Genomic DNA, 26,190 nt, shown 5'->3' on the forward strand with positions numbered 1-26,190 from the left:
GGTAGCTTGACTAAGCCTGACCTTTTTCTATGGGCGTTCCCATTCCCCTAATGTGTAAAGTCTTTCACCTGTTCGTGGAGCCGTAACGTTCCGATCACAGTCCACCAATACCATCGCCCCGCAGTTGGAGATGACGGCGGAGGCAAGCACGTCGGTGTGTTTTGGGAAGAGCTTTCCCCTTGACCCCGCAACGTCTCATTCACTCTGCAACCGTCTCCACAAAAAGGTCACTTCCAAGCGGCCAATGATCCTCCCCACGGCCAGCCGCAGGTTCCGATCACCCGATGTTCCACGTATCAGGAAGCCTGTTCTTTCTCCTCGACATCGCACACCCTACGCCAAAAGCCTACCTACTGTACTACCTAGAATGAGCCCATCATCCCCGCCCTTTCAGCCTTCCTCTGTTCCGCCGCATTAACACAGTTCAGCACATCCCACCACAACCGCTGTTCATTCACATCCGTCGTCGTATCCGCATTCTTCGGCTCTCCTCCTGCAACAACCGTCTTCTCACCCGCGCTTTGCACCGCGTCACCCGCGATCTGACACATCAGACGGGTCAAATTGCGCTGTGTGAGATTCGCGGGGCTCATACCCAGCCAGAGCAAGTCCCTGAGCTTGCGGCAATGGGTCTCGCGGGTCTCATCTGAGTACCTTCCCTCCATCGCACTCTGTAACCCCGTAGAGTGTCGATCGATGTTAACGTTGAAGCTGTTGACAAACTCCTGGATCAGCTCGAATTTCACTTTCGTTTGGTCGTGCTCAAGCACAAGTGCATGTTTCAAGAAATCGCGGACGGTGGCTGGCGGGATCGCGATATGGAGGAGTTTGAGGTAGTGTATGATGTGAGGGAGGTCCCGCCACTGATGGAAGTGGAAGTCCCACACGGGCATGATTGAGTTTTCTGTGAGGTATATGAACATGTCGAGACTCCCGATGGGGCAGTCGGGCATGTCGAGGACAAGGTCTATGATCGTAGCTGACCGTGCGGGGCATAACGGCGTCACCGCGCCACCGCGGACGTGCTCGAATACGACGGGGTCGCCGAGAAGGAAGGCGCTGATGAGCGCGTCCTCCAGGTCGGCGACAGGCAACGGGCTGATCTGACAGCATGCCAATGCGGCGACGTTCCACCCTTTCTCGCACACCCACTCAAAGTAGGACCCGCAATTGCCGTGCAGATATTCCGCTGGTTCAAATACCGAGATCCCCATTTTCCCGTCCTTGTTCTTTGTCTTTGGCAACGCGGCTTCGAGCAACCGCCGTCCGATTTTGGTCCCGGCGTCGAATGTGAGACACTCCCCGAAGCATTCGTGAGCAGCTAGCATTTGTTCAACGAGAGCATCCCGTTCTTCCCTCTGACAACGGAGGAACGTGTTGTCTTCGCACCCTTCGGCCAGGATTTGCAGGGCTGCGTGTATTCGCGGATGGTCAAGGTTCAGCCGACACCTCAGGAATGCCGGTACGACGAGCGAATCGCGAGGCGCCTCTCTCCATCTCCCGAGCCATTGATGTGCGACGACGATGGGCTCCCGTCTGACCTGCGCCGACTGTCTGTTCCAGGGAAGTTGCTCGGGAGGCAGGAATTTCCAGATCGCAGTGAGGATCTCAGGCGGTAAAAGGCGGAACATGTTGCATGCGTGCCGGGAGGCGGTCTCGTAATGGCGCAAAGAATCGGCTGATGTCGTCCCGGGAACAACTTTCTGTCCTGGATCGGAGTTTCGGACAATGCGCATGAATGCGACGTAAAGGTGGTATCTATATTGAGGATGGTCGATGCATCTGTTCAGCAAATCCCTCGGAGCACGGAAACATGCGTACGCGGCCCACGCCCAGCGCATACGGCCACCCGTTCAGCAGAGCAACAGAAATTGCATATGCAGCGCAAGCTCAACGCATGCAATATCTCACCTTCCATCATCTAGTGCAACCTGCTTATACACATCCTCCCCCCGGCGTTGAGCTGTTAAGCTGCCAACCGTTCCAGCCTTCTTCAATCTGTTCCTGAATATCCCACATCGGACATGGACGCCACCATCACTGTAAGCGTCAGGATCCTGTTGATCCTCGACGTCGGATATCACGGCGGGAATGATTTGGGACAAGTTGACGCTATAGCCGTCTGTGGTCGGGTCGAACTTGACATCCACCCCTTCGGCTGTGACAAAGACGCCTGGCCACTGCAGGTCAGACCAACTGGAACCAACAGCGCTGTATATGACATCAACTGTAGAGGCGTTTTAAGTAAGGTTGAGATCGGTAAAGGACCAAGAAAGGCACTCGGCAAACCGCTTACCATCGAGTTTGCGGTTTGGAATACGCGGCGGAAGGTGCATTTGCTGAATATTCGCACCCGCCGCAGATCCTTGCCGTCCGATCCCGTGAGAACTGGAAGCGCCACCGTGACCCTGAGCCTCATCCCGTTCCTGAGCATATACCTTGAGACATTCCTTCTTTCCAGCGAGTAACTGTGGTATAGGCCTGATCCCAGCCCTTTTGATGAGAACGTCTAACTGCTGTCCCCTAAGGTTGTCTATCTCGGCTTCAGTAATTGTTGCCAGGTCGGGGATGAAGTCCGGCATGTTGGAAGTTGACTCTCTATGTTAAGGCATTGAGGAAAGAGAGTGAGTTGGGAGCTCGGGGACAGCAGCTCAGGCGGTATTTGCCTACCTGAGGAGGCAGCCGAGGAGAATGGGAAGGGCTCAACAAACCAATGCTCAGATGCTCGCTGCCACGTCCGTGAACCAGACATCTTTACGCCAATCTAGATAGCAGCAACTGCTCAGCGAGGAGCTCAACCACTCCAGTTGCCACCGCCGCCAAAGGTCTCTGCTTCTTATCACTAACCCCCCGAGAGAGAAATGACAAACGAACCCCCAAACCCACCAATCCCGCACCTCATCCTGATTGCCGCCGCCCTCGCTGACACCAACGGCATAGGCAAAAACAACGACCTACCATGGCACATTCCCAGCGAAATGCGGTACTTTAACGCCGTCACAACGTGGTTGGGACGGAGGGTGGGCAACGCCTACCCCGATAAGACTCAGGGAGATACGCATGTGGAGGATGGGCAGAAACCGCTGAACGCGGTGATTATGGGACGCAGGACATGGGATTCGATGCCGGATGGGTTCAGGCCGCTGAAGGGGAGGGTGAACGTCGTTCTGACGGGGAGTGAGGACGTGAGGGTGGAGGTGTGCAGGTGAGGGTTCCATTCAAAACAAAACGAGGCATGCGTGATGATCTTGTGGGCAAGTCCACTCACACCCCCTGCACAACAGCCGAAGCACCCCAGAAACCCCCACCCTCGCCTTCCCGACCCTTCCAGAAGCCCTCACCTACCTCACCACCACCACCCGCCCCACCAACACCTTCATCATCGGCGGCTCGCACATCTACATCCTAGCCCTCGCCCACCCCTCCTGCTCGCACGTCCTATTAACGCGTGTGAAGGCGCCGGCTCCCATCGAGTGCGATACGTTCTTCCCGGAGGTGGATATGGCGGTGTTTAGGAAGGCAAGGGAGGAGGAGTTGAGGGAGGTGGTGGGGCCGATGGTGCCGGTGGGCGTGCAGAGGGAGAGAGGGTTGGAGTATGAGTTTGGCATGTTCGTGAGGAGGTAGGGAGGGGTGGACCGAGGATGGTCAAAGGGCGGCGTAGGTGTGTCAAATCTCAGGAACACCATCTTTTGGTGAAGAATGCTTTGTTTTCACTTATCTAGTGTACATACGAATCTTACATCTAGTCTTGCGCCAAAGTGCAAACATCTACATAAATAACATCAACGACGGGGTGCTACGCTACAAAACAAAATTTCACGCCATAGTGGAACTGGTAACGTTCCAAATGTCCGCGAAAGGGTCAAATGTCGAGTTCTTGATGGGGATGTACTCAATGACGTTCGTCAGACGGGTCGCAAGCTTCTCGCCGTACAGCTTTCCAACAAAGTAGTACATCATATCCATGCCTAAACGCAAGGAATGTCAGCAACACACCAAAAGCAGGGACAACGCCGTGAATGAAGCGCCTTACCAGCCGTAACCCCCGAACTCGTCAACACATTCCCATCCTCCACCCACCTCGCCCTCGGCACCCACTCCACCTTATCACTCTGCCCCGTAATGAACTTCCAACTGAACTTCGTCCCCGTCGCCCTCCGTCCATCCAACACCCCGCTCTTTGCCAACAGCGCCGCGCCTGTGCACACCGAGAGCAGGTACTCCAACTCGGGGTACCGAGCGTTGATAAACGCGGATATATCCGTGTTGTTGACTTCTGAACGCGTCCCGAGACCACCCGGGACAATCAGGATGTCTAGCTTAGGCGCGGTGAGGAGCGTGTGGGTTGGGAGGATGGTTTCGCCGACGGCCCCTGTGAGGGACATGGACATCGGGGTGCCCTGGGCGAGCGAGGAGATGCCGGTGAGGTTCGTGGAGTTGGTGGTGGAGATCAGGGAGAGGGTGATGTTGTGGGAGGTGGAGAGCATGTTGAGCCATTCTAGGGGGCCTGGACGAGGGAAGAAGGGGTGGGGTGAGGAACGGGCCGGGGTTGGAGTGCGAGATGTTGGGGACTTACCGAAGACATCAAGGGCGGTGAACCCGGGATACAACAGCATCCCGAAACTGCGGGTCGCAGTGGAGTTGCCGGCCGCCGGTGTGGGCGGGTTGGGTTGGTTAGATGGAATCGGGGTGGGGGATGTGCCGTTCAAGGAGACGGTGCGGACTGGCTGAGGAGCAGCTTGCGCGATGCCGATGAGGGCTGCGAGGACGAGGAGGGCGGGCGTTTTGAAGAACATGATGGCGGTTAAGATGGTGAGCTGTTAGTTCTTTTCCAGAGGGCCGTGTTGTGAAGGGAGTATTTATACATAGTGCATTTGAATTGGGCCATTGAGTCTGGCGTGCGGCATCGATGGACAAAAAAAGAGTATTGGGTGCGCGTCAAAGGAACGTGCGGTGCGTGTTGTACGGCACGCGTTGTCCGGGCGTAAGCAGCGTATCCGTCGGAAATGCATGCATTGGTCCATCTTCATAACCGTTCGTAAGGTTTGAGACATCCCACAAAAAAACTTCCTTCTGGACGACCCATCCACCGTTTGACTTGCCTCTCAGGGTATCCAGCGGCATCTATACAGTACATAGTAGGTCTAAAGACACTCACAGTATACATGTAAAAATTATGTTAATGTAAACACAAAAAATTTACTCAAATGAGGTCCTATTAATTCTACGAAGCGATGCAAAGGCGATGAGAGGGTGATTTCAATACAAGCGTATCTGGCACAATCATAACTTCTTGAACTCGGCCGAGAGGTTCAACAATGCCCAGTTCTTTGATGTGAAAAGGTCTTTCGATTTCATTTGACGAGCGACGAAATCGCCGAATGTGAATGAGCCCAATTGCATTACGCCGCCGGATTTGCCGAGTGTGACAATGCCGACTCCCATAGCCATGGGTTTGAAGACGTCGAGGATTGCGGGTTTTGTTGGTTGGGCGGCTGTGTGATGGAGGTGGCTATAACGTCAGCATACGAACGTGCGAGCTACGTACCAGATTGACGCAATCAATACTCACAGATCAGCTTGACGACATTCTTAGCAGCCAAAGTCCCTTGCTCGCCGGCAATGTACGCCAACTTCTCCGGCGTATCATTCACATCCCCAATCGCAAATATCTTGGAGTACTTCTCATCAGCCAGCTGCATCGTCGGCCGCACTTTGATCTGGTTCTGCCCGTTCACGACTCCCTCTCCAAGCGCCTTGGCGGGGTCGGAGTTGTATTTCGCGTTGCCGTTAGCGAGGAACACAATGTCGCCGGTGAACGAGTTGCCCTTGTTCGTGTGGACGGTCACCGGAACCGTTTCCGAGACGTGGTACCCCTTCTGGATAGGGTTCGGGATCAACTCCTCCCACCCTTTCGCACGTTCCGATAAGACGACCTGGACACCGCGGGCGTGTAGACCAGCCAGAATGCGGGCGCGGTACGCTGCGGTGCTCTTCGGCGACTGCACGAGCTCGTCGCCGCCGTGGATGACCACAATCTTCTTCGTTGGGTCGGCTACGGCGATCTCACCGGCGATCTCGACGCCGACGGGTCCGCCGCCGATGATGACAATGGAGGAGGCTTTGGCGACGGCTTTGTTGAGTTGTTGCACTTCGGCGATGCTGTCGGCGCGGTGAAGGTGAGGGGTCTTAGTTGGGGAGGGGTAGGCTGAGCCGGTGGCGATGATGAGGTAGTCGAAGGGGACGGTGGTGCCGTCCTCGAGGGTGACTTGGGTCTCGTGGATGGCCACAGCGTTGCCTTGCACGACGCGGCCGTTGGCGACTCCTTGGAAGAGGTTTGTGTATGGGATGTAGACCTTCTCGGCCCAGGTTTCGTCAACGAGAGGGCGGAATGCGCCACTAAACCAATGGATTTTAGTGAGGTTTGGATGAACATCTGTGTTCGATGCTGAAAATGAGGATACATACACGCTGTGAACCATAAAATCGGTCTTCGTCACGACGGTAATCTCAATATCCGGCCTCTTTCCGAGAGAGGACGTCAGCTGCTTGACTGTAAAAAAACCAGAACGTCAGAACTTGGTTCCTTATCGAACGTGATGCAAATCTCGTGAGCACATACCTGCTGCCATCGCACCGTAACCTCCACCCAGGACAACGATCTTTGTGGTTGCAGTCATGATGGATAGCGCTTTATGTTGATGTGAAAGGTATTGACTGTTGACTGAGCTTTTTGAACAAATCGACAGGAAATCCCTCGACGGGCTGGCCTTTTATAAACTTTGCAGTCGTCGCGGACATAGCGCAAAGCCCGACCTCCCTTGAGAGCACGACTCTTCCATAATTTCGAAGCGCGCCAACTCCGAAAAGCCGAAGAGACCGCGACGCGCTCTTAATTGCGACGCGACACAAGGTGGGACAAACAAGATGACTAATCCGTGGCTTCGGCGTCGGAGACCCGGAGATGCTTGTTGGATTGACAGGCGACAGTCCGGGTGATAAGATTCAAAACGTATTTACGTACAATATAAAGGTTGAAAAAACGCAGAAGGGTGGTTGGACTTTCATTCTGAGATCTGAAGAGGAAGCAGTCCGGATAGCTTATGGACACCAAACTTCGCCAAAACGTCTTTTCAGATCCAGCTACCATCAAGCGGCGGGTGTCAAAGCCTGCGCGGTTGTCAATGACTGAAAGCCGGTGTCGGTGTCGACTACCACTACGGCAAAGAACTGGACGTTTCCGGCGGCCGCTGCGGGAGGTGTCCTGGGTAGATCGAAGAGGAAGTCAAAATTAGCCTTTGTCAGAGTCCTCGTACGAGACACAGTTGTGCGTGACGTTCCGTACCAAGTAAAGTTTGCGGGAAGCACTTTCGCATCGGGGCTGTCATGGCTGAGAGTTGAACCGGGTCCGAAAGGCGTGCAGTCCGCAGGCGCATCGGCACCCTCCAAATGCTTTCGCAGCCAACTGTCAGCCGGCCTCCATACCTCAACAACCAAATCGCCCAAAATCACATACCCTGAATCCCGGCTGCACAGTCCAAGTCCCCAAATGCGTCTCCGCCCCCACCTCGTTCGCCGCATAAATCAACAACCCTTTATATTCTCCACCCCCACCCACACTAACAGTAACAGGCTGGTTCGCGGCATACGTAGTCACGCCGGCGGGTGTAGACAGCGTGAAACCGAGCCGCTCGTTTTGTTGGCCCATGGCGCCGTTGGCGGCCGCGGCGATGGCGGCGGGGTCGACTTGGCAGAGGCCGGCGCCGGTTGGGAAGGCGGGGACGAGGGTGGGGAGGAAGAGGATTGACAGGAGAGCAATGGGTGTGAGCATCTTTGATATGATTTCTGTGGTGATGCTAGGAAAGCGGCTCTTGAGGCGACTTTATGAGAAAGGTGCGCATGAAGAATGCGCTTTTTATGCCGGAGCAAAAGAAATTGAAGATGCGACCTGCCAAGACTGCGGATGCCAACTACGAAATGTGTGGAGGTGTCGACTGTTGGGATTGCGGTCTCCACAGCTGTCAACTGCCAGACGCCCGCATATTTGACGGCTCCCTGTCATTAAAACCCCGTTGGAAGACCTACCCCGGGCATCAGGATACCCCGACGACCGCAGTGCTTGGCTTCGATGGCCGTCGTCGACCGCCTTTCTACACTGGAATGTCATCATAGACCGTACATTCCTTGACGAAGGCGGTGGTGGTTAACTCCTGTCTCTCCGTCCGTCTCCCCAAGTGTCAAGAGACAGTGCAAGGTCTATTGTTCTCCCCGTTTCAGAAAAAGAAAATGCCCAAAAGAGGATAAATACAGGTATGGCGCCCCTTGCCAAAAATCTATCCCACCGCTTTCTCCGGTAACTCCCCATCGCTACGCAGATCTGCCAATCTCCTATCTACAAAACCGCAGCTTCGGCCCTATTCTCCAATATCACCGGCCGATTCCCGGTCTCAACATCCTCATCCTCCTCCTCCATCGTCCCCGACCGCGCCGACACATCACTCTTCATTCCATCTTCGGCAACAAATTCCGCAGATGGCGCCCGGTCGCGGAGGATGCACGTGGCGGAGATGATGCTGGGTGTGCTTATGGACGACTTTTTGAACATTTTTTGGCGTCCGGCTTTTTCGGCTTTGGCGGCTTTGACTTCTGGCGGGGTTGAGAGGATGACTGTGTGGAAGAATTCGCGGCGGTTGCGTTCGCCGGCGGGGACTACTACGAGGCCTGAATAAACATCATAGACATGAGAAGGACTGTTCGATGTTTTGGTAAAACCTGTGCAAGAACGAACATACCAGCAAACAACGCCATCGACAACTGCGTGATCGGCAACAACGGGCTCCCATCCGCATTCCCCCACTTTGCCACCAACAAGCCCGCCACCACGTCCACCCCGCTGCAAACCAACCCATACCGCCCAATCAAGCAATCCAGCCCATACAGCGACACCGGCGCATTGTAATGGAAAAACAAGATCGATATGTACACGTGCCACTCGTACCCCTCCACCTGGTATACGTTCATCGTCCCGTCCAGGTATCCCGGGATACACCGTACCGCGCAGATGCAGAGTACCGTGGTGCCTATCCGCAGCAGGGCGTATGCGCAGGTGAGTGTCCGTTGTTGTCGTAGGAGGTGTTTCCCGCCGAACGCGGCCATGTAGGTGCAGGCGAAGGAGAAGATGCAGATGAAGGGGACCGTGACGGCAAAGACAGTGTGGACGATGAAGTCGGTGTCGGCCATTCGGTGGCCTTTGAAGCGGAAGTACAGGTTTGTGGTAGAGACGACGTTGGAGGTCATCATGGCCACTGACATGAGCCGGACGGCCTTTTTGGAGACGGTTGCAAAGTAGGATTGGAAGTTCTCCTCTTTGTGTGTGTCGGCGAATGCGCTTGTCCAGATGGACTGGAGATGCGCTTTAAGGGCTTTGAGGGTGAAACGGGATTCCACCACCACCGAAGTTGTGCAGCTCGGGCCCCGTTCTTTCACTTTCCCCGTCGCGACCGCGAAGCTGAGTCTATCCCGTCTGTCCCGTTGGTAGAGCCCAAAAATGTATGTCATGCTGACCAGAAGCTGCAGCGCACCCTCGTACTGTACCCAATCGAAAACGTCTCTGAAGACGATGAAGATCAAGAGGAGCCGGAACAGGCCGAAATACCAGATGATCATCAGTTGCTTGTGGTAGAACTGGCGGTACAGGCAGACGAAAAGGCGAGACTCAGTGTTCTGACAAACTGATTCCTCCAACTGGAAGGCTCAGATGCAACCTACAACTGTATGCAGCGCCATGAGTGCATCCCAGGTGACGACCAACTCCGTTGGCGCACGGCGATACATCCAAGATACCAGAGCCTCTCTATTCAGATTGACCGTCCATCGAGCGAGGAATTTGAAGACGTACGATGTCGACAAGAAAAGTCCGGCGAGTGTATTCAGCGATACGGAAATCATGGTGGGAGAGCCGATGGCCCATTTCTTGTTCAGCCACAGTTGACCCTGGGCGAGGGCTACAATCGCTAGAAGCTGTCGCGAGTACGATGAGCACTCTCGCTTTGAGAGGAATGACATATCTCTTTGGTTGAAGCAAGCATACCGCAAAGTCCATGGCGACCATGCGCACGTCGATTTTGGGGTCTATCGACGGATCTGATATCCCGGTAACTACATAGAAGAGGGCCGCCAGAAAAGCAACTCCTGTATGGAAGGAAGTCTTTCAGATGCCATAGATCATGAGAAAGTCTCGGACCGCAGCAGCACGCTCAATCTACCTATGCAGATCAGATTCGGAGCTGAGTTTTTGGCCATGAGATGTTCCCGGAACCTACATTCCAATGAAATCTAACTAATCAGACGATACGATACACAAGAGAACCGTTGCCTCTTCTTCATTCCTTACTTGGACTCCAATTCCTCGGAAGCATAGATATTCGAAAACATTGCCATAGGATAAGCCTTCAAAGCCCAACTGTCCGGCTGATGTTCCCAAAAGACATCGAGCACCAGCAGCAGCAGCAGTTTACAGGATCGCATACCCGCAGCGAACATCCTGGAGCTGCTTCAGATCGGTCGACCGTGGCTGTGGCTTTGAGAAGAGAAGAACAGGGAGAGAAAGTCTGGATGGTTGTAAGCGCGAGTTGTGCAGGGACGGGAGACTCGGTGACACAATCCAGGTGGCTGGATGGGTCATGTTGACGGGTTTGGGCTGTGAACAGGGATTGCGCCACGACAGGCGGGCTTAGACAACCGCGCTGTCAATAACGTACGTAAGCGCGCAGGGGTGGGTGGGTGGGACACGACCACGTGCGACGGAACGCCCGCCCAAATCCACGGAGCGCCGTGATTGGCCATCCCCATCAGCGATTTGCCCCACAATTTAAATTCTCACTCACGGCGCGTCTCACATCTAATCACTGTGATAATAACCCAGATCTCACGCCTCTGGTTGACCGTTGATGTCCGAAAGCGCCGCGCAAAGATTGGGACGGTTGTTCGCGCTCCCGTTTCCCCAATTGGCAAAACAGGGCGCGTCAGACACCTTTTCCCGTCAAGAACAAAACAACAACAAACAACCAGGCGGCCAACGACGACCCTCGTTCTCGCGTACAAAAAGGACCGTGGTGAAATCGAAGCGCTCCTATACTCCAGCTTCGCTGTAATCCATCCACTCTCAAACGCACCGTCTCTTCAAGGAGCTCCTAAGATAGAAAATGGGCTTCTTCCATAGGCTCAACGCCAGCGTGGCGGGTTCCCCCGTAGGGAAGTGGTTCAAACTCGAAGGCTCTGGAGCAAAGAACGAACGAATCGGAAGCAATTTCACGACGGAAATGCGAGCTGGTCTCGCTACGTTTGTGACGATGGCATATATCATTAGTGGTGAGTTTTGGAAACTCCGACGGTCGTTTGGGGACCTTGATGTCTGCTTTGCTGGTCGATTCATCCCTCCTAATCCGTCTCTTCAAACGTAGTCAACGCAACCATTTTGAGCGACACTGGAGGCACATGTGGATGCACACAGGGCCCTGATGTCTGCCTTGCCGACCCAGTCTACCAGGACTGCTTGCGAGACTTGCGGAAAGACCTCATCACAGCAACTTCAGCCATCGCCACCATCTCGACCTTTGCCATGGGTCTCTTCGCCAACCTGCCATTGGCTTTGGCACCAGGACTCGGTGTCAACGCCTACTTTGCCTACACAGTCGTTGGTTTCCACGGAACCGGAAAGGTGTCATACCAAACAGCATTAGCGGCTGTCTTTATCGAAGGTCTCATTTTCCTGGCCCTCTCGCTCCTCGGTCTCCGTCAACTCCTCACTAAAGTCGTCCCACTGTCGATCAAAACCGCCACCGCGGCCGGCATCGGTCTCTTCCTGGCCTTCATCGGACTGCAAAGCAGCGAGGGTATCGGAATCGTTGGTGGAAGTTCCGCAACACTGGTTACGCTCGGTGGATGCCCACCGGACTTCAAAGACAAAAACGGTGCCTGCACGTCTCGGACAATGGAGTCGCCCACAACATGGGTCGGCATCCTCGGCTTCATCATCATCGCCATCCTCATGTCCTACCGCGTCAAGGGAAGTCTCCTGATCGGAATCGTGTTCATCTCGGCCATCAGCTGGTTCCGGTCCACGAGCATCACGTACTTCCCCTACACCGACAACGGCAACAGCGCGTTCGACTACTTCAAGCAGGTCGTCGACGTCCCAAAGATCCGCCACACCGCTGGCGCGCTCGACTTCAACCTTTCGTCCTCGTCCGTGTGGATTGCCCTCGTGACGATGTTGTACGTTGACATTTTGGACACCACCGGATCCCTGTTCTCCATGGCCAAGTACGCCGGCCTCGTTGACGAGCACGGCGACTTTGAAGGCTCCTACCCCGCCTTCATCACCGATGCGGCATCCATCAGCATCGGGTCCCTCCTCGGCACATCGCCCAACACCGTGTTCATCGAATCCGGTGCCGGGATCGCTGAGGGAGGAAAGACGGGGTTGACCGCGATCGCTGCGTCGTTCTTTTTCTTCCTGAGCTTGTTCTTTGCGCCCATCTTTGCATCCTTCCCGCCTTGGGCGACGGGACCCGCGTTGATCCTGGTCGGCGTGTTGATGGCGCAGACGGCCTTTGCGGATATCAACTGGAGGTACCTCCCTGACGCCATCCCTGCTTTCCTCACCATTGCGGTAAGTCACGCTTTCATTTCTCCCATATTCCATCAACGCCATCTCATTCTCACCCCCTGTCAGATCATGCCAATGACCTACAGCATCGCCTACGGCCTCATCGCGGGCCTCGGCTCCTACATCGCCATCAACGGCACCATCTACCTCCTCCGCGTCGTCTCGGGCGGCCGCCTCGTCCCCGCCGACAAGGACCTGAAAGAGCAGTGGGGCCCCGAACACGCGCGAGAGCTCTTGCCGTTCTGGCTGTCGTATTTCTTCCGGTATGGAAAGGACGACGAGAAGAGGGGTGACAGGAGCGTGGGCGCGACGAATGTGGAGGAGGAGGGGGATGTGGAGATCAGTGTGCATCAGGAGGGGGATAAGCATTTAGATTAGGCGCGTGAGATGATGGTGTAAAGTAGTCTGATGGATTATGGACTACGATTCAGTTCATGTGTGTTTGACACAGACGGTGTATAATGGTTTTGGTAGTCTGTCGTTTAGTGTTGTTTGTAGCATAGAGTGTATAAAATACAGTCATGAGAAGCAACATGTCATCCCAAATCAGTTGGAAAGTGGCAGAGTTCCGGTTCTATTGCGGACCCAATGGGCCATCGGAAGACAGAACACAGGCTTAAACTTGCTGAACGCCTTCGCAGTTTGTTGGCCTCGATGTTTTCACGGGGAAAGCTTCTTGAGACGTTGTGACATGGCCGCTCCAACAGGACAATCAGCATAAGCCCGCGCTAAAACTGCATTTCCATCAGCTTGATCACGAATAGGCGATTGTGTACGTCGCAGGTCGGCAACAATAGGCGATACCACCAATAGGCATTTAAATGATGTTTTCTTTTTTTTCGGCTGGCAGCAGCAATGGGTGTGTCATTTAAATGGTGCTCTTCATTTTTTCCGTTAACGGGCAACAATGGGTCAACCCCTGGTCGTCGCATTCACGCTTTTCCTTTTTCTGTTGTGCGGCAATCATTGTCCTAACAATGGTTCAAATCGCATTTAAATGATGTTCTTCTTTTACCTACTCCTCTCTGGCAATGGCATGTAGACTATTTGTATTCGGGCAGGGTTGAGGGCATTGAAGCCGCCGTAAACCTTTCGTCGCAGATCCTCTAATCGCTGTGAATGCGTGGGTATCCCTTTCCGAGCTATAAGGACTGCCTAGAATGCCTTCGCATCTATCACGGCCTCATGGCAATGTCCGCAACTTGGCTACCTTTCGCTTGATAAACTTGATAAAGCAACGGGATGACATTATCGACCGGCCCGCGACGGCGATCGAATAGCCGGCTCAAAATACCCTTTTACCAACACTCACTAATCGACTACTTTAGTATTTTTAGTGGGCCTGGGAGTTGATATTGATCGAAACGGGATGTCTGATTGCAAAACAGCGCCCCTAGTCCGAGTCCCGTCGGCGCCGCACTCGCCGCGGTAGATCGTGCCACCGGGGCATGACCACACACGCATTATCTGAGGTATCAAGAACCAGCTGCGAGCGCGCGGGGGTCGCCCATCAGGCACGGGATCTCGGGCTTACACCAGATCGTCGAGCTGCTCGCCGACCGGCGGATGAGGTAGGTCTTCGCGTACTGCGTGCGCTGCGCGGTGTAGTCGGTCACGCAGGAGGGGACGGTGGTGCGGGCGTAGATGAGTGCCATCGGCACGCCGGTCGATGTGATGGTTGGGACTCGTAGCTGGCGAGCCCGTTGTCGGGGCCGAAGGTGGCGATGACGGCGTAGGCGTCGTCGACGGAGAGCACGCCCCGTCGTGGCGCCTACCCATGTCTTGCCGAGTTGCCTGCTACGCGGACTTTTAAGTTCCGGCCGCCATCGTCGGAAAAAGACGTAGACGGTGTTGTGGACGGGTTTGCCTGTGTCGTAGCACCGGACGCCGTTGGAGACGCTCTCGCGCCAGGTGCCGAGGACATGCAGCCGAGCGTTCGGGGCATAGTTGAACCCGTGCGGGACGAGACTACGGGTCATGGGGTCCGCGGCAGTGTTTTCATTCGGTGCAGTGGAGGTGCCCGTCACCCCCGTAAACGTACCCATCTTGGTCTGCGTCCCCGTAGTCCCATTCACAGGATACTCCGCCCGATTCACGGTCCCATTGTTGGCATTCCCGGACCGATAAAATGGCTGTAACGCGCCGGTAGGCGCCGCCACGAACTGCCCAAACCCAACACTGTTCTCCAGCGCCGTCCCCATCAACATACTAGCCGGATTCGTGAACCCCGAACTATCCCAACTCCGCACCTGCCTCCGCCGGCATTCAGCTGGTTAATGGTCGTGGTCAAGTACTGCAGCTGCGCGTCATGCAGAATTGTACACGATATGCACCCGGGTCGTCGGCGGGGTGAGACGCCCATGCTGCTGACGTTGCGGATGTCGTCCCATTGCGCTTGGGAGGCATTGGTGTTGGTGGTCTGCCATGGGGCCAGTGGGGATGCCGCGGGCGTGGGGCGACCATCCGGGTGTAGTTTGCGGCGTACCCGGCGACGTATTCGAAGTCGAGGTACGGTGAGGATGTTTGCGTCGGATGTCGATGGGATGTTGGGCCCTGCATGCAATGGAAGTTGACGGTCAGATCGTTGCGTACCTGCCGCCGCATTACGGTATGATGGGGGCGCCGACCTCACCTGCAACGCCGGTCTTAGACGTCGAACGCGCATCCCCAACCAACTCTCCCCCTCACAACGAACCACCGCCGCCGACAACCAAGCAGAGCAGCCTCTTCAACGACCCCAGAACAGGATCCGCCAAAAGTGCCGCGTAGGAAACCATCTCGGGAAAATCCACGAAAGCGGAAAGCTATACGCTGCAGCAACTTGCGGACGCCAACCACGGGCTTATACGCCCATACGGCCTGGTCGCATCGCACATCCACTCGGTGCATACGGCACAAATACAGGGTTTGCGCGTTTCTCAGGTTTGGCAGGTCTGTGTTGTAGCAGGGGACCCGTAAAAAACCGCCCCCTGAATGCCCGTCTTTTCGAGCCCAGAACGCGATTCTCAAGATGATAATACGGGGCGGCAGCGTTCAGTGAAATGACTTGAAGCTATGGATAAGTACCGTAACGTATAGGGTTTCTTTTGTCTATTGTGCTCTCTAATCGTAAGAAGGTGTTTTCGCTGAGAGGGGGATCGATCGAAGCTTGGAGGCCAACTAGCCTTTGCATGCGTGTTGCGGAAAGTTTATTTGAGCGGAAACCCCTCCAACACGCTGTCGAATACCGTCAACGTTCGCTTTCAGACTTTGCACCAACAAGCACATTAAATTGATAATGTAAAGAAGAGAAGCACGGACGGGGATGGGGAAGAAAAGCCAACAGATGGTGTGGAGGGATGGTTGTGCAAGGAAAAGGGGGCAAGAAGCAGGTATATACAACGGTCCGAAAAAAGGAAACCTATATGTCACAAGCGGTGGTGGATGCATGCCCGAACGAATGCAATGATAAGGGAGGGGGGGGGGGGGGGGGGGGGGGGGGATTGAGGGAGGGAATGGGTGGGGAAGGGTAGGAGAGCGAGGCGTGTGTTGCTGATGCGGCGCTAAGCCGTGCAGCGTTCTGTAAAGGGTCCTGGCGAGCGGCCCTCATCCGAGAGGAAGCTTGACAGGAAATCACGGATTCCTATCACACGCCGTCGGGATCGCATGTCGAGTCGAGAGGTATCGAAAGGACGATCGCAAGGTCTCTCGGGCGTACTGCTACCAAGCGCCCAACATCCCATCATGAGCCTCGGCCCCACCTCCCAGCGACCGACCATCCAAGCCCTCCGACAGCCTGTCAAACTCCGACAGCAATGGTGGGTCCGCGCCAGCAGTGCTCCCCGCAAACTGTTCCTGTAACATCCCAAACGTGTAATCACTCAGCCGCTGGTTGAACCCGTTATCGTTCTGCTGCTGCTGATGGTGCATAAGCCCGTCTTTAGATCCGCCAAACGAGACGGGCGAAGACCGCATGCCTTCGTTTGCCGCGGCCGATAGCTGCCGCTGGTGCGAATCGTACGTCGGGGTCGGTGGGCCGCCGTCTGGTGGTTGGGCAGCGGCGAGGGTGGTCGACATGCCGTTCATCTGCTGCAGCTCGTCCATGCCTTGCAGCTGGGAGTAGAGGGTATCCATGTTGAGATATTCGTTGGCGATTTGGTCGGCGGCCGCGAAATTTGCTGCGGACATCGCGTCTGGGTAACCTTGCATCATCGACGATTGCTGTTGTTGCTGCTGCTGTTGTTGCTGCTGCTGTTGTTGCTGCTGGGAACGGAAATTGAACTGATGTTCTGGCATGGAAGAGCTCATCATCATCAGCCCCTCTGCCGATTGGGACGTGTGGAAGCCCATAGCCGACCGCCCGCCAGCGCCCCCACCATTTTGTCCATTCTGATTCGCAGCAGGTTGCACAGCGGCTGGTGCCGCAGAGTGTATTCCCGGATGGAATCCAGGCGCCCAGCTGTTCGCATGCTGAGCCCCGATGTTGAACGCCGACGAAAAGGCCGCCGAGTCCTGCAGGTTTCCATATGACAGATTCACAGGCAGTTCGGTTGCGGATCCCGCTGGGCCAAACCCCGGCGACGACGACCGACTCCAATCTCCCCCCGAAACGAAACTCGAGGACAATGAGCCCGGTTCAGAAGACGGGAAGTGCCGCGGCGAGCCCGTCACGTCCATCTGCAGGAAGGAGTTCGTTTGGAATGCTGGTGATGATGCCACCGATGCTGGCGACCCGACTTGGAAGCCGTGGTGCGATATGATCGGTGACGAGCGCTGCTGAACGAAGGACGATGGAGACATGACAATCGGATATTCGGAGGTGGGGAGGGAGTTTGAGTGGTACGTTGGTGTTATGCTCAGAGGCATGGTGTTGGAATTGCCTGGAAGCGAGCCGATTAGCACGCCTTGCCGTAACTGAGCATGTCTTTGGAGGGGTGATGTATCATACGCCATCGTTTGTTGATGCTGCATCGAATACGGGCCTATTAGTCCACTTGACAGAGCGGAGTGCATCTGTGCCTGCTGTTGCATTTGGTGTTGGGCTATCATTTGCTGTGCAGCCATGGCGGCAGACGCCGAACTCAACCCCGCTGTCAGCTGTGACCGCGGAGGTCCTGGCATCGTCGAAATCCCTTGCGCAACAGGCGACCGCCGTAATGGCTGACCCAATGTAGGGCCGAGAGTACTTGATTTCATGGGATGCGCGGTGCCGTTCGCCGAGGGTATATTCGTCATCATCTCCAAATTCGGACTACTCATACTCCGGAGTAGTGTGGGTGCGGTTCCTCCATTCTGCAGACCCCCGGCACCCAACGTCTCTCGGAAACTAGCAATCGCTGGTGGCTTGTTCGGCCCTGACGTTTCTCGACGCTGCTTCCCCTTCGGTTGCGTCCCCTTCCCACGGTTCCGCGTTCGGATGACGTCCGTTTTCAGGCTGATGGGCCGATCCACACCATGCAGCTTGAAGAACAACCCGCAAGCATTACATAATGGTTCTCCGTCCGGGTTCCTCCTCCACAGAGATGTTTTATTCGTCCCACAGTTCTTACAGGTCGTGAACTCATGCAAATTCCTTGCAGATGTCCGACGAGCTGCACCCCTTTTCAAGGGCGAGGCGCGTTCAGGAGCGCTAGTTCCTGGAGTGAAAGTGCTGCTGTTCTCCGCAGAGGGTCTGGTGAACGAGTGGCTTTCCAGCGATGCAGATAGCATGGACATCTCTGGGAATGAGCCTTCCATTATGGCTAATGGAGAAGCTGTAGACGGTCGAGTAGTGTTGGACGAAACCGAGTTTCTGCGAGATGCACCTTCGTCCGACATACTCCCGAAACCCACATAATCGCGAGCCATATCCGACGCATTCGGTGAGTCAGAGAATGCCTCGAAATCCATGCCTTGCGACGATTGTTCGGTAAGATACGCATGTAATTGGCTCTTTGAATCTGATCCGTTCGAGGTGACGGTCATCCGCTGGGCGCTTTCTGATCCACCGACATTGAAGGCCATCGGAGAACTAGCGTCTGCCGATATAGACGACTCCGCCCCCTCTGCTTTCTGCATCCCATCCGACATATCCTTTTCTCCAGCTTTCTCTTTTTCCTTCTCCTTCTTTTTCTGCATATGCATCAACCTCCAGGTCATGTTTTCGAGCCGCGCCCCATTTGGCACCGCCTCTTTGACTTTGCTGAAAAGCTTCCATACGTCGTTGTTGTCATCTACAGATGTGTCACGGTTTAGAATCGAGGGCAGGAAGGCGTTTGCGTCGTCGAGCAGTCCCGGTGAGTGGACAGCCGCCGAAAACGGCTTTGCTAAAGACGCTTGAGTATTTCCATCGATCCCAACCGGGTGAATACCCTGAGATCCTGGCTCGCCAAATCCAGACTGTGCATTTGATTGCGTCGCGGGAAAAAGTGCACTTTCCCATGGCGATGCTGAGGACATTCCCCAAGCTGAAGCCGAAGTCGGCGACTGTGGTGACGTTAACGAATTCTCCCCATCGGCAGACGCTGTTGAGGAGCCTGACCCCTCTCCACCTCCGGCTCCACCAAATAGAGCTTTGAAAATTGATTTCCGTTGATCCGGAACGGGTCGTAATGTTGGCGTGGCTTTCTGAGCCATGGCGCTGGAATGGTCACTCAGCAAAACCACTGCTGATATAGTTGAGAGGCGTCCTGCCGTGGAGGTTCTACAGCTACCTTCTCCGGGAATACTGGGCGCACAGCCTGAAGAAAGAGCCAGCGGATTCAGTGTGACGGGTCGAAAAGGTAAAGGCATTCCCGCCTCGAGACCAGAATTGCTGGCGTTCATGGCTTACTTACCTGGGAGAGCTGTCTGTAGCCCCTCTTGAGACGTAGAGGTAGGTAGCCCTTCAAGACGAGAAGTAGTATACGGACGCTGTCGTCAAGAGATGCGGATTCCCCACCCGCTTTTCGATTTTTACGAGCAAACCCCCCTATTTTTTCGAAGTTAAGACCTGACCGCGGAAGCCCTTCACTGCGCTGGTTCTTGCGTACGTGCGACGGAGTGGGCCGGCCTGTGTTTGCGGGACGGGTGTGCGTTAAGTTTCTTCGTCCTCGAGGTCCGTCAGTCCAAGGGTGCTTTGATTTCCCGAAGCAGGTGGGAAGGTGGGACTGCAAAGGACACCCGCCCGGAGACCGATCGCTGCCTGATTGTCATAGATGCCTCCATTTTACGCTTGTGCCATTGGTGACGGCGGCACTCACCACGCGCCCGTGTCGTGGTACACATACCCACTCGCCCTGCAGCAGCCAAGGATTCGCAGCGCAAGGGCGTTCCGTGTGTGTTTTGCCTCGTGTCCCGTGCTGCTGTTTTTGGCTGCGGGTCCCACTAAATGGGCTAACGGCTCCTCAACCCCAGCGCTCACATTACACCTGGCTCATGGCTTGTGACTGATGAGAGCCCTGGCCAGGTTGCCCAAATGAAAGCTTCCGGGACTTCATGTTCAGGGAGCTCCAGGCACTGGTATCGATGCATTGGCAGGTCAGAAGTTCACATGGAGTTCTCCGCGATCCCCCGCACAATTTTCGCTTCTTCCATCCCACATGCATGTGCACAATGCACATGCACATGCAGCTCGCTTTCATCCGCCCCCACGCGGCACATCAGCGATGACCCAGTCGGTGGCATCCGTTGGCCTCAAGGATGGTTGGGTGGGTGTGCCGAAAATGCAACGTCTCTCCGCTCTCCATTAGTGTACTCCCTGCAGGGTCCATACAACTCACTCTTCCTGTGGTATGGCGTGCTCGAATGCGAGCTTCGACATCAACAGAGCTGCTTGTTCAACATCAACGCAGTACTGGCCGCCTTGTCCGAACCCATCCATGTCCAGATCCATGTCCAGCTTCGATCGTGCCCACTGCCTTGTCCCTTGGAAGCTGCCACTCTTTCTTCACGTGGGCTTTCTTCAAGGAGTGATGTGTACGATAATGGGCTTGACGCGTTTCTGCCGAAAGCGCACGAACAAGACGGGGGAAATGAAATCCACATGCCAGAGAGAAAAACAGCGCATTGTCACGTGGGGGATCAGCGATTGACGGACTTCGACAGGGTTCGGACTGCACTAGAGAGGGCTTGCATGATTTATGGCAGCCTGCACCTGAGACGTGCCAGAGTGTTCAGGTTCGGCGTTCTTCGCATTTCATTTTTAACCCAACGAAGCGGGATGGGAACGCTTGGCAAGATTTCCTCGTCCAGAGCACAACGACGTTCATCTGCAGAGGATGCGTATCTTGATGTCCAGGTATGGGCGCGGCTTGATCAGTGGTCTTCCGTGCTGGCAATTAGGAATGTGCACATCGCTGATCATATCGGTAGCTGGAGGAACTCGTCCAGCAAGCGTAATTTCAGCAAGTAAGCAGTTCCACCTCATGGTAAAACGTTACCGTAAGTCCCGAACAACACTTGATCTACAGTCATTGGCGAAAACTCTCACAGCCTTATCCCTTGGTGCAGAGTTGCATCTGATCCGACAGAGATGTAGCAGTCTCGAAGTTCTCTCCAAGTGTCGTTGAGGTGACCAGACAAAGAAATCTGAACGCAATGCCTCTTCCCAACGAAATAAAACGGCTTTCACCGTCATCCTTCCTCTGCTACCCAAAAACTTTCAATGGGCGAGAGCGAAAGAGAGCCGGATGCGCGATGTGAGCAACGAGCGCTCGCTCTGTTTCATGGAGGGTTTGAAGGCGGAACGAGAAGCTCGAAATTCATGGCTGACAGCCAGCCAGGCTTAGCAAGGCTTTTCGCCGTCGACAGCGAGAATGGGATCCGCCTGAGCGCATCAGTTTCGGGCAGCGACGAGCGAGGATATGGGATTGGAGGATAGCCTTTAGCGAGCAAGGGCATTGCATGCACTGGCCAGCGAACCCCACCCCAGTAACAACCTCACACTTGCAAAGCGGATCTGGCCCCGTCGGGGATGGCAGGGGGATTGGCAAAGGGGATGACGAGTCGGAGGACGAAGAGTCGGAGGACGACGACCAGATGTCGTAACAATTCTAATTGCTGCTGACATGGCGGAACGACCGAACGCTGCTGATACGGCGGAACTGTTCTTGCCCAATCTTCACCACGCTATTACGGCGGAGGTGACAACTCATGCTGGAAAGTCTCTTAAGAGTTCGAAGAGCGGCGTATGATCTAACCAGGCCGACCGCGGCAGGCTTAGTTGTAGCGCGACGCCGCGTTTATTTGGATGCGGTTAGCGAGTATATATATCCTCCTCGATTGAGAATCGCATTCACCGGATGGCACCGGGAGAGCGTATGGGAACGAGACGCGGGGTTATGTTTTTCGTGCACCCCGGCCCCACCCATAGCAATTGCATCTCTGTTTTGTTCTCATCAGCGATAGCAGATGGTGCTAAGTTCGCTCGAGAACCGGATACCTGACTTCCTTGTTGTGAACTCCCGTCCACGTCCGACAGCGATTCGGTGTCGTCGGGAAGCGACGAGGTCGCCAACTTTGCAGAGGATTGGTCTTCTTCTTTCTTCATGTTGCCGTGGGCGCGGCGGTGACCGAGGCCGACAAGCAAGGAATTGTTATGGGTTGGTCGGAGTCGTTGGTCTCAGAACATCATGTGCGTAAAGGCTCGGAAGAGCCAGTACGAGTGAAGTCTTTGGCAAATTGCCAACAGTAAAACGCTCTTCCCACCACTTGTCAGGTTTAAGCATTGTCGGAGAACTCTTTCGAAGTGTCGTCGCAAATGATAGAAGCGGGCGACAATTGGAAGTTTCGCTGGTGAGTGCAAAAGTAGGGAACATAACTTCACCGAAACTACGGCGATAGGATATATGGTCTCGTACGATATATTAATGTCCATTGATGAACAAGGAGGCTCTCGTACATATACAAATGATGCTATCTACACATGGGGATACCAGCTACCCAAGCGGAGTCAATCAACTGTGCTCACGAGTGAGAGGTGCGGATCTATTCCGCAGGGGCGTCAGGAACCTTCCACAACTCGGGGTTGACACACCAGTAGTCGTAGTAGCCGAGCTCGGGGTTCGGGTTGCCCTTCCACACCGGGAAGAAGACGGAGAATGAAAGGAAAGCAATGACGACAGTGGCGATGGCGTTGCCGGTGTCGAGACCAGCACCCAGGATGTAGTTGTACCTAAAGGAAAGAAGTTTCGGGTCAATACTCGGAACACAGACCAACAGCCGCGAAAACATGTGAAAAAGAGAATACGTACTTGGACCACCACTCGTACTTGTTGCGGTACAAGTAGAACTGGAAGATGTAACCGGTGATAATGGTCATCCAGAAGTAGTTGTTTTGCAGACCGGCACCCCATGTTCCGTAGGACATGGAGATGACCGGGAAGTTCATGTACACCCAAAACTTCGATGGCCACCTCTTGTTCGCCCAGTATGGAAGGAAAGGCAAGATCATGCCGAGAGGGAAAGCCCAGTAAGCGTGGGCCAAAGGACCGGAGAAGAATCGCTTGGGCGCAATGGCTCCCCAGATGGCACCGGCGTTGAAGAAGAGCGAGTAACCTTGCGCCATCCAGTTGTTGTTGTGCAGGATGCGGGTCTTCCAGGCGTCCATGATCCAGAAAGTGACACCGGTTCCGAGGAAGGCTTGGATAAGGGTACCCCAGAGCTGGGAGATCAACATGTACCATGGGGCAATGTGGAGGTAGTGACCAAGCTTGAGGGCAGCCAACAAGGACATCGCCTGAATCATGACATTGTAACCGAAGGACTTAAAGCAAATGACGGTAACGACTTCACCGGGGAGGATGAGCCCGATGACGAACTCGGTGACGACGTTGAGACCGATCTGAAGACCAGTGAGGGCTTGAATGATACCGATGGGAATCATGAAGAGGGCGGCGATTCCGGTGGCGAGGAACACGGACCACCAGGGCATCCTGAAGTCGGTGAACTCCCCGACGAAGATCATACCGACGAAGAAGACGCCGAGAATGGTGAAGTACACCCAGTCGGGAACTTCACTGTAGTTCCGCATGATACGGTTGTGGACGTCGTTGCCTTGGCGACCGTCACCCTTGAGCATGGCGCGGGTGTGCTTGACAAGTTCATCTCCGTGCCACAGGTAGATGTGGGAGAGAAGCGCGGTCAAGTTGAAGAACGACATGACGTAGTTCATAAGGAAGTAAGGGGAGATACGGAAGGGACCCTTCTCGGCGACGAAGGTCTCGTTGGTGCGGAAACCTTCCATGTAGAGTTTCTTCTTGCTGACGTACATGCCATCCTTGTCGTAGAGGCCTCCGGTGTTGAAGTCGGGGAACACGAAGTCACCGTCGACATAGGTTTCGGACGTGAGGTGACCGGCGTGCTCATAGGGCTCAGTGTAGAAGATAATGAGGGGGAGAATCCAGCTGAAGATGACGGTACCGATGGACATGAGGACGGTGACGAAGAACGGAGTAGTCATCCAGGTGGAGGTGATGTATTGCCAGTCGAAAGCGAATGTCAGGAAACCGAGACCGTTAGACGCGGAACCGAACATGCGAGCATAGGAGTCCCGCGGTGCAATCCAGCAAAGGATTGAGACGACTTGGAGAACGGGCATGATGTACAGCGGGATCCACTCGTAAACGAAGATGCAGATAACAGCGATCCAGAAGAACTTGTAACGGGTCATGCGGTACTTGCCACCCTCAGCGGCGGCCTCCTCCGAGGTCTGGTGGAAACTCATGAACAGAGCCAGCTGTGACAAGTTTCCGGGCCAGATCATCTCACGAGGCCAGATAATGAACCGACGGCAAAGACCGGCGAAACCGAAACCCATGAACTGGGAGCAGATAATCCAGGCGAGAGCAGGAAGGAACTTGATGTCCTGCCCGCCGATAAGCTTCTGTGCGACGACGTTGTCCATGCCGTATGGGATACCACCACCACCACCACCGGCAGCGGAAGCGATCATGGAGACAAGGACGTGCTCCTTGACGGTGAAGGGTCCGGGGTTGAGGTTCAAGCCGAAGACCTTGGTGTGGGGGAGGGCCTTGGCCATGAAGACACCGAGAGGGTAGGAGAGGAGAACGGCGACGGTGGGGGGGATGATGAGTTGAGTGGTCTTGAAAGCGAAGATGTTGTTGCAAGCGCACAAGATGCAACCGAAGATTGTTCCCAAGAACATCGCACGGAACGACATTTGCGGGGCGTTGGGGTCATCGGTGAGTGGCACGACGGAGTTGATCTTCCTGGCGATTTCATCGAACTCCTCGTCGACCTCGCCGGCCTCGACGATGTCTCCTTGCTTGTAGTTCTCGAAGTCCTTCTTCTCGTCGAAGGCCTTCTCGTCGAGGGTTGCGGAGCTGTCGTGGTGGTGAATGGGCTTCTGGTCGCCGGCGGGCTGAACCGTGACTTGTTCGGCCTCCTGGTTGACGGCGTGAGCGTCGCTCATTTTGGCAAATGAACCAACCGAGGCGACAAGTGGGAAATAGGGTAGTGAACGAGCCTGGGGAGGGAATGGTGGACAAGTCCACCCGGGCTTTATATATGCCGTTCGGGGCAGCGGTCTTCCAGAGGGCGTTCTTCCACAGGGCGACCGGAATGCTCCCAGTGCGGAACAGAGCGATGCGAGATAAGCCTTGTGATTTGGAATTGGGGACGAACCCTGTGTCAGGGGCCGCTGAGGCCGGTCTCTCGTGATTGTCCTCCATTCATCCATGCCTTCGTTATTGCGCACAACTCATGATGCGAAGCGTGTCGGCGGATCTTGGGATAATCAGGAGCCGCTAACCCCAAACGCTATCTGGGAGCAGTTTTTTCCAGTGGAGAAAAAAAGCGCTCGACTGACAGCGAAAAATTGCGGGCTGTGTGTGACCACCGCCCCCCCCCCGGTACAATTAATAGGTAAAGCAGCACACCGGTAGTCTCACACAAAACACCCGGAACCCCTGGCAGCAGGCGAAAATTGATCACTCTCCAATCATGGGCGCACCGCCATGGATCTCGCTTACCATAAGCCAGACAGCGCCTGTCCTATTGAGCAGTGAGCATTAGATGTCCGTAGGTGTTGGCTATTGTGACACGGTCATGTACCCAATTTCAGGTACTGCTGGAATTCGCTAAGCGGCACACCGGATAGGCCCACCGGAATTTGGCGGTTGTGGAACTTCCATGGCAGGCTGAGATAAGGGCAAAAGCCACAACGCTCGTTGTTCGACTGGAACGTTAATTGTGTTTATGTAAGGTTATATTGCATTGCGGCCTCATAACGTTGTAACAGATGGACTTTTACTATATCTTAATCTGTTGAACAACCTCGGAAAAAATGACCCTCATTGTTGGCACGAGATCCGGGATACGAGTATCGTATCTGTGCAACGACACCACAGTGGATCTGGAGCGCCGTATGGGGCTGAAAGATGGCTCACGCCGCTTCCCGCGAGCTCAATCGAGCTGAAAGCTCCTCGTCAGCAGGGCGACGCCCAGAGTGCCTACAACGGCGTGACGGCGCAGTCTGTGATCGGGAGAGGCCCCAACTCCGGCCCCAAACGCACACCAGTGACCAGTGAGCAGCGTGCCACACCGTGCCTCCGCCTCGGGAT

The 26,190-nt window shown here is 55.0% G+C and overlaps 10 protein-coding genes across 10 annotated transcripts; 2 read left to right on the forward strand and 8 right to left on the reverse strand.

Annotated features, from left to right (window-relative positions):
• Nucleotides 1-73: 73 nt before the first annotated feature.
• EV422DRAFT_112194 (uncharacterized protein) lies at nucleotides 74-2,757 on the reverse strand. Its single transcript, XM_053064608.1, has 4 exons — nucleotides 2,671-2,757; nucleotides 2,297-2,598; nucleotides 1,912-2,227; nucleotides 74-1,758 (listed from the first exon to the last, which is right to left on the reverse strand). Exons 2-4 carry the CDS (start codon nucleotides 2,580-2,582, stop codon nucleotides 363-365), a joined length of 1,998 nt encoding a protein of 665 aa, XP_052924296.1. The 5' UTR covers nucleotides 2,583-2,598; nucleotides 2,671-2,757; the 3' UTR covers nucleotides 74-362.
• Nucleotides 2,758-2,861: 104 nt separating this feature from the next.
• EV422DRAFT_568848 (dihydrofolate reductase-like domain-containing protein) lies at nucleotides 2,862-3,624 on the forward strand (the record flags this gene model as incomplete). The annotated part of the gene is made up of 2 exons (XM_053072691.1): nucleotides 2,862-3,205; nucleotides 3,285-3,624. The coding sequence occupies 2 exons, from the start codon at nucleotides 2,862-2,864 to the stop codon at nucleotides 3,622-3,624; spliced, it is 684 nt and encodes a 227-aa protein (XP_052924297.1).
• On the reverse strand, nucleotides 3,513-4,931 carry EV422DRAFT_112469 (DJ-1/PfpI family protein). The gene is made up of 3 exons (XM_053064609.1): nucleotides 4,577-4,931; nucleotides 4,034-4,507; nucleotides 3,513-3,968 (listed from the first exon to the last, which is right to left on the reverse strand). Exons 1-3 carry the CDS (start codon nucleotides 4,794-4,796, stop codon nucleotides 3,817-3,819), a joined length of 846 nt encoding a protein of 281 aa, XP_052924298.1. The 5' UTR covers nucleotides 4,797-4,931; the 3' UTR covers nucleotides 3,513-3,816.
• Nucleotides 4,932-4,976: 45 nt separating this feature from the next.
• On the reverse strand, nucleotides 4,977-6,805 carry EV422DRAFT_112476 (uncharacterized protein). The gene is made up of 4 exons (XM_053064610.1): nucleotides 6,623-6,805; nucleotides 6,469-6,553; nucleotides 5,573-6,399; nucleotides 4,977-5,495 (listed from the first exon to the last, which is right to left on the reverse strand). The coding sequence occupies exons 1-4, from the start codon at nucleotides 6,678-6,680 to the stop codon at nucleotides 5,284-5,286; spliced, it is 1,182 nt and encodes a 393-aa protein (XP_052924299.1). The 5' UTR covers nucleotides 6,681-6,805; the 3' UTR covers nucleotides 4,977-5,283.
• Nucleotides 6,806-7,149: 344 nt separating this feature from the next.
• Nucleotides 7,150-7,831, reverse strand: EV422DRAFT_507488 (uncharacterized protein; the record flags this gene model as incomplete). The annotated part of the gene is made up of 3 exons (XM_053068664.1): nucleotides 7,150-7,264; nucleotides 7,346-7,485; nucleotides 7,517-7,831. 3 exons carry the CDS (start codon nucleotides 7,829-7,831, stop codon nucleotides 7,150-7,152), a joined length of 570 nt encoding a protein of 189 aa, XP_052924300.1.
• A 707-nt stretch (nucleotides 7,832-8,538) lies between these two features.
• EV422DRAFT_112494 (uncharacterized protein) lies at nucleotides 8,539-10,767 on the reverse strand. Its single transcript, XM_053064611.1, has 5 exons — nucleotides 10,394-10,767; nucleotides 10,266-10,335; nucleotides 10,091-10,191; nucleotides 9,769-10,020; nucleotides 8,539-9,684 (listed from the first exon to the last, which is right to left on the reverse strand). Exons 2-5 carry the CDS (start codon nucleotides 10,300-10,302, stop codon nucleotides 8,713-8,715), a joined length of 1,362 nt encoding a protein of 453 aa, XP_052924301.1. The 5' UTR covers nucleotides 10,303-10,335; nucleotides 10,394-10,767; the 3' UTR covers nucleotides 8,539-8,712.
• A 184-nt stretch (nucleotides 10,768-10,951) lies between these two features.
• EV422DRAFT_534717 (purine transporter) lies at nucleotides 10,952-13,262 on the forward strand. The gene is made up of 3 exons (XM_053070690.1): nucleotides 10,952-11,370; nucleotides 11,463-12,673; nucleotides 12,737-13,262. The coding sequence occupies exons 1-3, from the start codon at nucleotides 11,205-11,207 to the stop codon at nucleotides 13,046-13,048; spliced, it is 1,689 nt and encodes a 562-aa protein (XP_052924302.1). The 5' UTR covers nucleotides 10,952-11,204; the 3' UTR covers nucleotides 13,049-13,262.
• Nucleotides 13,263-14,145: 883 nt separating this feature from the next.
• EV422DRAFT_568854 (uncharacterized protein) lies at nucleotides 14,146-15,335 on the reverse strand (the record flags this gene model as incomplete). The annotated part of the gene is made up of 3 exons (XM_053072692.1): nucleotides 14,146-14,939; nucleotides 15,004-15,223; nucleotides 15,303-15,335. The coding sequence occupies 3 exons, from the start codon at nucleotides 15,333-15,335 to the stop codon at nucleotides 14,146-14,148; spliced, it is 1,047 nt and encodes a 348-aa protein (XP_052924303.1).
• Nucleotides 15,336-17,232: 1,897 nt separating this feature from the next.
• EV422DRAFT_112579 (uncharacterized protein) lies at nucleotides 17,233-19,544 on the reverse strand. Its single transcript, XM_053064612.1, has 3 exons — nucleotides 19,465-19,544; nucleotides 17,598-19,368; nucleotides 17,233-17,529 (listed from the first exon to the last, which is right to left on the reverse strand). The coding sequence occupies exons 2-3, from the start codon at nucleotides 19,262-19,264 to the stop codon at nucleotides 17,286-17,288; spliced, it is 1,911 nt and encodes a 636-aa protein (XP_052924304.1). The 5' UTR covers nucleotides 19,265-19,368; nucleotides 19,465-19,544; the 3' UTR covers nucleotides 17,233-17,285.
• A 2,844-nt stretch (nucleotides 19,545-22,388) lies between these two features.
• EV422DRAFT_534725 (OPT oligopeptide transporter protein-domain-containing protein) lies at nucleotides 22,389-25,463 on the reverse strand. The gene is made up of 2 exons (XM_053070691.1): nucleotides 22,861-25,463; nucleotides 22,389-22,781 (listed from the first exon to the last, which is right to left on the reverse strand). The coding sequence occupies exons 1-2, from the start codon at nucleotides 25,305-25,307 to the stop codon at nucleotides 22,595-22,597; spliced, it is 2,634 nt and encodes an 877-aa protein (XP_052924305.1). The 5' UTR covers nucleotides 25,308-25,463; the 3' UTR covers nucleotides 22,389-22,594.
• Between the last annotated feature and the right edge of the window lie 727 nt (nucleotides 25,464-26,190).

The sequence above is a fragment of the Fimicolochytrium jonesii genome (assembly GCF_025526975.1).
Source record: "Fimicolochytrium jonesii strain JEL569 chromosome Unknown EV422scaffold_17, whole genome shotgun sequence".
In the NCBI taxonomy this organism is placed as follows: domain Eukaryota; kingdom Fungi; phylum Chytridiomycota; class Chytridiomycetes; order Spizellomycetales; family Powellomycetaceae; genus Fimicolochytrium; species Fimicolochytrium jonesii.